Source organism: Pangasianodon hypophthalmus, chromosome 24 (assembly GCF_027358585.1).
Source record: "Pangasianodon hypophthalmus isolate fPanHyp1 chromosome 24, fPanHyp1.pri, whole genome shotgun sequence".
In the NCBI taxonomy this organism is placed as follows: domain Eukaryota; kingdom Metazoa; phylum Chordata; class Actinopteri; order Siluriformes; family Pangasiidae; genus Pangasianodon; species Pangasianodon hypophthalmus.
This window is the reverse complement of record NC_069733.1, coordinates 1,537,415-1,547,929: the sequence shown is the minus strand read 5'-3', so window position 1 is coordinate 1,547,929 and position 10,515 is coordinate 1,537,415. Positions and strand designations below refer to the sequence as shown.

Here is a 10,515-nt window from a genome sequence, read left to right as displayed (position 1 = left end):
TCATTTTTAGCATTTTGAAATTGTAGGCTATTTTTTGGTATTTTTGTATATTATAAACTAGAGGTATATTTTCTTCTTTTTTTTCATTCAAATATCAGTGGGGATGCAGATTTTTACCTTCAGCTTTAGTTTGTATTCAGCATGGTTATTATTTACTCTTTTTACCAGAAAAAAAAGGAATTTCCTCCTGTTTTGGGGCTGCCCGTTTTCAGCAAACCTGCCATATAAGAAATAAGAAAATAAGAAATAAATAAATAAATCTACAAAGAAATGTGTAAATAAATAAATAAATAAATAAATATTTATACTTTTATTTCCTTATTTATGTATTATTGAATTTTTCCCACATTTAATTATATATTTTCATTTATTTATTTATATATTTATGTATTTCCACATTTATTTATTTATACATTTATTTATTCTCACATTTATTTATCTCTATATTGATTTATTCTCACAGTTATTTATCTCTATATTGATTTATTCTCACAGTCATTTATCTCTACGTTTCTTTATCCGTATGGTATGAGGGGGCGTGTTTTACTTCAGCCATAGCAATCGAGCTCAGAGTGCTGGCGTAGGCACGGACGTTTTTTAAGGATAAAGTCCAGGATAAAGAGTATGTTTGCTCACCCTATATACATACAGTAACGGAGATATTAAATTACTTAAATCATGATTTGGGCCATATCGCCCATCTGTACGTTATATATTCCCTATTTGATTCGCACTACTCAAAGGCACGTCCACACCCATCTCTTGCTTTTCATTTTGTCAAACCACAAAATGTCACTATGGCCTCAGAGCCTCGCCCGTGCCTGTAAATGTGGAAAAAAATACAATAATACATAAATAAGGAAATAAAAGTTTATTTATTTGTTTGTTTGTTTGTTTGTTTGTTTATTATTTTGGCAGGTTTGGGATTTCACACTGAACAGCTGACTCGAACACTTCAGTTCCTTTCAGCACGTGATGACGCAACGTAAATCGTGAACTCTTATTGGTCGAATGATGTTGTAAAGGTCAGTTTGTTTATATCCTGTTTTTTTGGCTAAAAGTTTGGACTGTAACATGGAGCACTCCAGTGGTGTAACGAAAGTTTTGCTTCTTTTCACATTTTCTGTTCATCTTTCATCAGCAGGTGAGTTTAGAAATGTAAATGTCAATTTATTAGAAAGCTATATTATAAAGGACTCGCTGTAGCAACACCCGTTTAGACCTCGCTTACAAAAAAGAAGTTTATTCAAGTGTGCTATTAGTATACTTCTTTTAAACTGAAAACAAGAGTATACTTTCAGTCTACTTTTTATGTACTTATCAGAGATATACTTAAGTATATTTGGCATATACTGACAAGTATACAGAAAAGTGTAAGTATATTTGGCCTATAGTTGTACTTAATCTTTGGCTCGAGATATACTTAAGAAAAATATAATTAAGTATTCTAAGTATACTTGGCTTGTAGTTGTGTTTACTCTTTTGATAGAGTAGCCTATTAAATACTTTTTTCACACATATTGGCTTCTTTGAGATAGTACTCCAGCATATGTTTTACTTACTATCTTATAAACTTACAAGTTCAAGTTTATAGTAACAAGTCAGCTTTGGGGTGGAAGAGCTCAGAGTAAAGAGTACTGTTGGGTGGAACTGAACATAAATGCTAAATCTAAATGCTGCATTTAAAACTTTGAACACTGGTGTGGCATCACAATTCCAAATCAGCGTCAATTCATTTTCCAAGAACTCCACTGCCACATAACTTTTGATACTCTTCCCCAGACTATATGTCAGAGAGAACCCCATAGGTTCTAGTTTTTTCATTAAGGCTGACACCATGTTCTTGCAGAAGTTGCTTAATCTGTGCATAATTTTACAGTAGTTTTCTGTTGTTGTTTTTTTAATTCTATAGAAAACTCTGTAAAATTACAGACATTAACTATATATTAACAACCCAACTGTTATAATAATGCCAATAATGCCAAATTACATTTCTTTTTTTTTTTTTTTACAGAAAAATTACTAGATTTTTATACAGTATTTTTTCTGATTTCTTAAATCACATACAAATTTATGTAAAATGACAATAATTGTCTGTAATTAAATATGTAGCTCATTATATAAATGTTTATGACCATACTAACAATTTAATGTTTTTCTTTGTAATTTTAAGGTAAATCTTATTCGTTTTATATTTATGTGTACCTTTACATTCAAACTCTCTAATTCTGGATACAAATTTAGCAAACATTTTTCATTACATCAAACATGATACATGAAAAAAGTAAAATGAGTAAAGGCAAAGTCAGGAAAACAATGCATTGCAATAGTCCAGGCAGGAAATGTTGAAAGTTTCAACCTCGAGGGAGCAGTGAAACAGAAACAGAAATTGCCGCATGTGATTTAGTGTGGGCTTACTTTTAAAAGTGTTCACAATAGGCAAGGCTTCAGAACAGAGGATAACACAAATGACAGTGATGCAACAAACACCCTTTATTTTTAGTCAAATCCAAAGGCATATTAAAAAAACAAAGCCATCTCGTATCAACATTTTCTTGGAGTTAACACTCTTGGACAAACCAGGGAAAAATCAAGGAACATGGACAAATGTCAATTTCAATTTACACTTTCCCATATCAGGGATGGCTAATGGCTTAACCACTGCAGTCATCACCTTGGACCTGGCTGGCCCAGAGCTATGCAGTACAATAAAGACAAGAAGAGGGGCAAATGGCTTTGCAATGGACTGACTCATGCCATGCAAATAAATAAAATTCTGAAGACACGTGTTATAACTAGTATGGAATTATGGCAGTGTTGGCAAACGAGTGTTGTGGGCAGAAGCTTAACCCTAAACTGCAACACAGTAAAGGGGGAAATGTCATTGTCATGTGTGCACAGTTGGCATTTTGGTGTAAGAGTGGTTCTAAAGGAAAGGTCAAGGATCTGTTAAAGGGTCATTTTATGGGCCACTTGAATGTAGCAGTAATGGGACCATGATGTCAATCCAGCCATTAGCTTTTCAGACCTACATACAGTAAGTCTTATGGCTACATATGCAGTGTTTGCTCTGTAGTTGTTTTGTAGCAGTGGTGGCTGTAGGAGATTTTTGTTGATTGTTCCATCTCCATTGCTGTCGGTCCTTATTTTGGTTCTTGTGTAAGTAATGACACTAATTTATATATATTTTTGGGTGTTTGATTTTGTTTAAAGAACCACTTCTAAACAGTTGGCCTATACTTATCTATGTTTGTGCTGAGGCCAATTGAGGAAATACTACTACTACTACTACTACTAATATAATATTATACAATGAGAAACTAGTTGTGTACTCAAAGTTTACTACTGATACACTTAAAAATATACTTTTATAAACTAAAAGTGGGCCAATTTAGTCCCAAGAACTATTGAAATAGTACACATAGAAGTATACTACTAGTACATTGATATTAGTATACTTAGTACATAAAGTATACTTGGAAAATATACTTGAACTTTACTTAAGTATACTTAATAAAATGAACTTGAAGTATACTTATTTTTTGTAAGGGTTCTTTTAACTGCAACCACAACTAATAATAATAAGAAGAAGAAGAATGTGGAGATATACAAATAAACAATGTGGAGATATACAAATAAACAAACTACTGACACCTGACAGTCATTTAGTGACTAGGCTCAGGAGTGGTGACTGGAATATGAGTGTGGTGTGGATCTAGCCCTGCTTGGGTACAGAGGTTAAAAATATTGCCTAGTAAAAGTGAAAGTAAACCACCATTGTAGCATAAGAGTACATAAGAGTAAAAATAGCTAGTTAACCAGTAAATACTACTTAGTGAGACAGGCTCCAGATCTTTAGAAATATTTTTGTAGACATTCCCAGTATTATGCATCTACAGTTATAAAATCCTCTAAAATCCTCTAAAATTTTGATCAGGGCATGGTTTACATGAACAGAACTTTCTTGAGAGATAAAGTCTCTGTCAGGAACCAGACTTTGTATATGTGTTTTTTAACAGGGCAGAGTAATTCTACAACCCACATTACCAATCTCAAATCATTAAGTCTCCATAAAAAGCTGTTGCTCCTGAGGTTCACATAGGTCCTTTTTTTCACCTAGACTGTGAATCATGTATCCAGTATTAACAAGAACATGTATATTTGTCATTACTTCCCTGACTAACTGTAATATACAGTAAGAGGATAAGAGGATGATTTATTTGGAAACTCAATAACCAGAAATGAAAATACAGGCCTGGGTCTGAACACAGAAAAACAAGTAGAAACTAGGAAACAGGGAATGCCAGAAACAAAGTCTAAAAATGCACTTACAATGAACGAGAATTTGCAACAGGATGAAAACACAGCAGAGTAAATAAAGACAAACTAATAATCTGAGACAAACGAATCACCTGGACACAATCGAGAAACACACGAATGGTAGGACAGGGGCGAGACAAGATTATTTTCTTTCTATATTTATGGCTTTTAGTAACTGTATGATGTTTAGTAAAGAAGTAATTGATGGTAAAACTGGATTTGAATCTTGAATTTGTAAAATAAAAAGTCTGTAAGAATCTGTAATGAATGAAAACACTTTCAAATTTTTTAATAAAAGTTTTTTCTGTTTTTTTGTAAACAATTTACACCTTTACAGAGACACACACTCTGGATTTCTTCTACACTGGAGTCACACCAGGAACAAATTTCCCAGAGTTCACTGTTGTTGGTGTGGTAGATGGAGAGCAGATTGTGCACTACGACAGTAGCACCAGCAAGACAATCCTAAAGAAAGAGTGGATGAAGGACAAAGCTGATGTTGCAGATTTCTGGAATAGAGAGACAGACAGTTGGCAGGAAGAACAGGAGTGGCTCAAAACGGATTCAGCTGCACTAAGGAAGCGCTTTAATCACACTAAAGGTGAAACACACTCAGAGCTTTTATCAATAATACACACACTGATATTTCACACAAACACACACAGACACACACACACAATCTTGTTAAACACTGACATCTTATTGCACACATTTATTACACTCACATCCTATTACACTCACATCTTATTACAGACAGACATCTTATTACACTGCAGTCTTATTACTCACATATTTTATTATACACACATCTTGTTACATACACATCTTATTACACTCACATATTATTAGTTCCTGATATTTCTTTTCTTGTCTGAGATAAGACATTGAAAAATGTTCCTGGTATTTCTTTTGGATTCTTAGTACATTTGGTGGTTGAAGATGGGGGTTAAAGGGTAAAGGAGTTGCCCTTCTTTACAGAGATGTGTTGTTGTTCACTGCTGATGTGATTTCTGAGATCAGACATTGAAAACTGTTCCTGATATTTCCTTTGGGTGTTCTGTACATTTTATTGTTGAAGGTGGAGTGAGGTTGAGGTAAATGAATTACCTTTCTATAATGAAATATTTTGTTGTTCACTGTTGTGATGTCCACCCTGTTAATTTGTGTCCACCCTGTTTCTCCTCTGTCCACCCTGTTCCCTGTGTAGTTTTTTTATATTAATTAAATAAAATCAGCAAATATTATGCATGTATTTCTGGTTACTTGCAAGGAATGAATTGACAAAATGAAATCACCTAAAAATGGGGCTTAATTGTATTGACATCCCTTTTTATTCTAAATGAAATGTGTTAAAATTACATCGTGTCATAAAACATATCTTTTTTTAGATAATACTTGTTTATTAATGCTTTATTAAAATACAGTTGGAGGTTCAAGTGACGGAAATTTTAGCACTTAGAAAATGTAAATATTACTGCAACTATTTATTCTAAACACTTATTAAAAGAGATGAGAATGTCCAGTAACAGGGGGGACATTTGGCCTATGTCACATGTGAAAAATTTGGTAAAAATTATTACATCATAATATCCTGAACTGGACCAATATGTTTTTCCTATAGTTCAATAAGCTCTCTTTCAGATGAAATGATAAAATCATGGAAAATTGGGCATTTTTTCATGGAAAGTTACCACCCTGAAATGGCACCGAATAGTAGGAATGACCCTGATGGTGTCCAGTATAAAAGGACGCAAAACAAACTTAATGAAATGTTCTTTTGCAAGTAGCCTGCAGTAGAATTTTTCTACTAGAAAGGACAAAATTTCAAAAAGACAAAGGACAAAAGGAAGAGTAGAAAATGTGTAATTGTTTGAATAGAGGGTACAGAGGGAGAGGGAACTCTGCTGAACTAACCTCATTACACATGTATGTGTCTGTGTGTGTGTGTGTGTGCACGTGTGTGTGTGTGTCTGCAGGAGTTCAGACAGTGCAGATAATGTTTGGCTGTGAGCTCAATGATGATGGCACCACTACAGCATACAGCCAGTTCGGTTATAATGGAGAAGATTTAATCCGCCTGGATCTGAAAACTGTCGCCTGGGTTTTAGCTAAACCTCAAGCTGTATTCACCGAAAAAAAGTGGGATCCTACAGGGCATGAGGCTGATTACTGTACGGAGTACCTGAAGAATGATTGTATTACAATGTTAAAGAAGTTTGTGTCTTACAGCAGAGAGAGTAAAGGTAAAGTGTGTGATCTGTTCTGTTACTGTAATTGCAGCTGCTGTACACACACACACACACACACTCATTTTCTCCCTTATTTCTTATGAGGATGTGGAGGAGAAACATCACCCACTGGTGTACACACTAATAGCATTCCTTCACTACAACACACACCACACACATACACACACCCGGACTGCACCCGGACGCAGCGCTGGTGATAACCGGCGACTTTAACAAGGCTAACTTGAAAAAGTCATGCCGGATTTCTACCAGCACATAACCTGCAGTACACGGGGAGAAAGGACGCTGGATCACCTTTACACACAACACGGGGACTGCTATAAGGCAATAAAAACACCGCCACTCGGTAAGTCAGACCACGCTGTCATTTTACTGCTCCCAAAATATAAACAAAGGCTGCAGAGGGAAGATCCGGTGACACGGGAGGTGCGGTGCTGGTCTGACCAATCACAAGCCACGCTACAAGATGCAGATACAGGACACAGACTGGGAAATGTTCCGGGGGAGCTGTGATGACGTCAGTGAGTTTACAGCATCGGTGGTCAGGTACAGTATGATAGGTATGATAGGAGAGACTATTCCCACATGCTCTGTAAAGGTTTTTCCCAAACAGAAGCCATGGGTAAACCGATCAGTTCGGAAGGCTCTGAACATGCACACAGCTGCCTACAACGCAGGGCTGCAGACTGGCAACATGGATGAATACAAAGCGGCCTCCTACAACCTGAGGAAAACGGTGAGAGAAGCCAAAAGGAAATGCAGAGATAAGATCGAGACCCAGTTTGAGCAGGCAGATTCCAGGTGTCTGTGGCAGAGCATGCAAACTGTTACAGACTACAAACCCAAGCTCCACAAGTTAACACCAGAAAAGCATGCGGTCCGGACAACATCCCTGGACATGTGCTAAAAGTCTGTGCTAACCAACTAGCACCAATCTTTACTACCATTTTTAACCTCAGCCAGAGTGTTGTCCCCACTTGTTTGAAGTCCTCCACCATCATTCCTGTCCCCAAAACTGCCCGTCCTGCCTCCCTGAATGACTACCGTCCTGTAGCAATCACGTCTATAGTGATGAAGTGCTTTGTAAAGCTGGATAGAAACCACATCTGCTCCCTCCACTCCAGCTGCCTAGACCCATTACAGTTTGCATACCGGTCCGACAGGTCCACAGATGACGCCATCAACTACACCCTACACACTGCCCTCTCTCACCTGGACCAGAGGAAAGAGAACTATGTGCGAATGCTGTTTGTGGATTACAGCTCTGCCTTTAACACCATTGTCCCCTCTCACCTTTGCAAAAAGCTCCAGGATCTGGGACTGAACTCCTCTATCTGCCACTGGATCCTGGACTTCCTGTCTGGATGCCCCCAGGTGGTCAGGATGGGAAATCACACATAACACACACATAACACACACATAACACACAAATAACACACTCTTTCACTACGGCACACTAATAAATCACTACTTCAGTAAAACACACATTTTCTAACTTGTTCCTTATGAGGATGTGGAGGAGAAACATCATCCACTGACATTGTACACACTAATAAAACTCCTTCACTACACCACACACACACACACACACTGATAGTGTATACACTAATAATACACTCCTTCACTACAACACACACACAGATAGTGTGCACACTAATAGCACACTCCTTCGCTACAACACACACACACACACACACACACACACACACAGATAGTGTGCACACTAATAGCACACTCCATCACTACAACACACACACACACTGTAATAGTGAACACTCTAATAACACACTCCTTCACATTGACATTCACTCACATTGATTTCCTGCAGCATGAAACAGTGTTGAACATCTGAACCTGATCTTTTATCAGTGTTACACATTAACTTTATTCATCACTCATACAACAGTTTCCATAACAACCACAATATTAATAAGTGTACAGGATAAATACTGCGCACTCTAATGTTTATACCTCCATCTTAATAACCCTGTATAGCACTTTATCATCTCTACATCACACACACTTCTACTGTCCTGTGACTCTGACATTTAAACATCTACATATTGTGTCATTATTCTATAAATACATTTAACTATTTTACATATGGACTTTTAAATATTTATCTTTTCCAGTACAAAAGTTCTTCTAGTCAAAAAATGGTGATCATGTTTTTATTTCATTGTTTAGAGGGAAAGTCATGTGACACATTTTGTTGTGTGTAAAAACACTTTTCCTCATGTCATTTATAAATGAATAAATCTCACAGAGAGTTTTAATATTTATGTCACTTTGTGTCTCTGCAGTTCGTCCCGAGGTGTCAGTGTTCCAGAAACACTCTCCTTATCCGGAGGTGGTGTGTCATGCTACAGGTTTCTTCCCCAAAGCAGTGGTGATCTCCTGGCAGAAGGACGGAGAGGAGGTGCATGAGAACGTGGCGCTCAGAGAGACGTTACCCAACCTGGATGGAAGCTTCCAGAAGAGAAGCATTCTGACAGTTCCAGCTGAGGAGCTGCAGAAACACACCTACACCTGCGTGATTCAGCACAGCAGCTTGGAGAAGGAGTTAGTGCTGCCTGTGAGAGGTCGGAGAAACACTTTCCTCTAAAACTCCAGATTTACAGTGAAAGCTGATTTATTGCTGCAGCAGATAATAAAGACTCTGTGCTGATTTAACAGGTGGAGGATCAGATGGAGCACCGATTGCTATCATCGTTGCTCTAGTTGCTGTGGTCTTTGCTCTCGTTGCCGTTGTTGCTGGAATTGTGGTCTGGAAGAAGAAGAACTCTGGTGAGAGGAGGAAGGAGGCAGATGTGAAGTTTTCAGAGAACAATTTGATGAATATTTTGCATATATTTAAGCTTAATTGATAAATTAGACAAGACAATAAGCTGAAATTGACAAGTTGTCTTTTGAACTTCAGTTTAATTTCATGCAGTAAAACAAACACAGTACACAGATTTTATAATAACTGTCTGTCCATTATTTGCATTTCAGGCTTCAGTCGTGTTCCACCCAAACCCTGTAAGTAAAGTTTACGATCCTTAAAAAATTTTTTAAAACCAGTACATTATTTATTATTAGTATTTAGTTCACTTTGTGATGGATTTGAATGTTTTACAGCCTCTGAAGGAGATTCTTCCTCCAACAACTCTTAAAGTGTGACTGTGTGTCTTCCTGCTGAACTGAGAGAGTAAGACATGATGATGTTTACAGTGTAATATGGAATAAAAATCTGTGTGTGGAGTGAAAATCCAGCAGAAAAGCCTGTGCTAACATTAAACCTCAGCTCAGAGCTGATCCTGTTTCTTTCTGTGTGTTTTTCTAGGAGAGAGGAGGAGAGGGAGATGAGGAACACACACACACACACACACGTTTAGATGTTAATTCTGATCTCTGGGGTTCTGTTTTTACTCTGACTTGTATTTAACTACACTTTTGATCATGTTTTGGATTTGTCTGCCCTCAGAAGTGTTTTCTGTAACTACTCCAATTGTTTTTGATTTGTGTTTTAATACAGTTCATGCGTATGGATTCTTACTTGGTCCCTGAGACCCCTTAGTAACACACATCCAGTACTATGCTTATCTCCAATATTACAATATTAACAACCTACTGCTATCCAGCACTTGCCATATGTTTCCTGCTGCTTACCCTGGCACATTGCTGACCATATTTTTGGTGGTGGTGGAGGAATATACAGTCAGGTCCATAATATATTCAGACCTTAACAAAGTAATTATTTTAACTGTCTACCACTGTATATTGGAGTTGAAAAATTTTTAGTTCAGTTTACGTTTTAATTTGAGGGTGTTTACAGTTTGATTGAATTCAGTTCTGGTGATTGACTTGGCCATTGCAGAGCATTCCACTTCTTTGCCTTAAAAAAGTCTTACAAAAGGTTGTTTTCGAAGGATGCTTCAGGTCATTGTCCATCTGCACTGTGAAA

General features: G+C 37.1%; 1 protein-coding gene across 2 annotated transcripts; it reads left to right on the top strand.

Moving 5' to 3' along the window:
- Positions 1 to 1,020: 1,020 nt before the first annotated feature.
- Positions 1,021 to 9,946, top strand: LOC128317327 (BOLA class I histocompatibility antigen, alpha chain BL3-7-like). Of its 2 annotated transcripts, none has more exons than XM_053229129.1 (8): positions 1,021 to 1,144; positions 4,658 to 4,921; positions 6,297 to 6,563; positions 8,873 to 9,151; positions 9,258 to 9,356; positions 9,564 to 9,590; positions 9,690 to 9,759; positions 9,895 to 9,946. In XM_053229129.1, the coding sequence occupies exons 1-7, from the start codon at positions 1,075 to 1,077 to the stop codon at positions 9,722 to 9,724; spliced, it is 1,041 nt and encodes a 346-aa protein (XP_053085104.1). In that variant the 5' UTR covers positions 1,021 to 1,074; the 3' UTR covers positions 9,725 to 9,759; positions 9,895 to 9,946. The 2 variants fall into 2 exon arrangements, with proteins under 2 accessions (XP_053085104.1, XP_053085103.1); XM_053229128.1 differs by having other exon boundaries at positions 9,246 to 9,356.
- Positions 9,947 to 10,515: the final 569 nt, after the last annotated feature.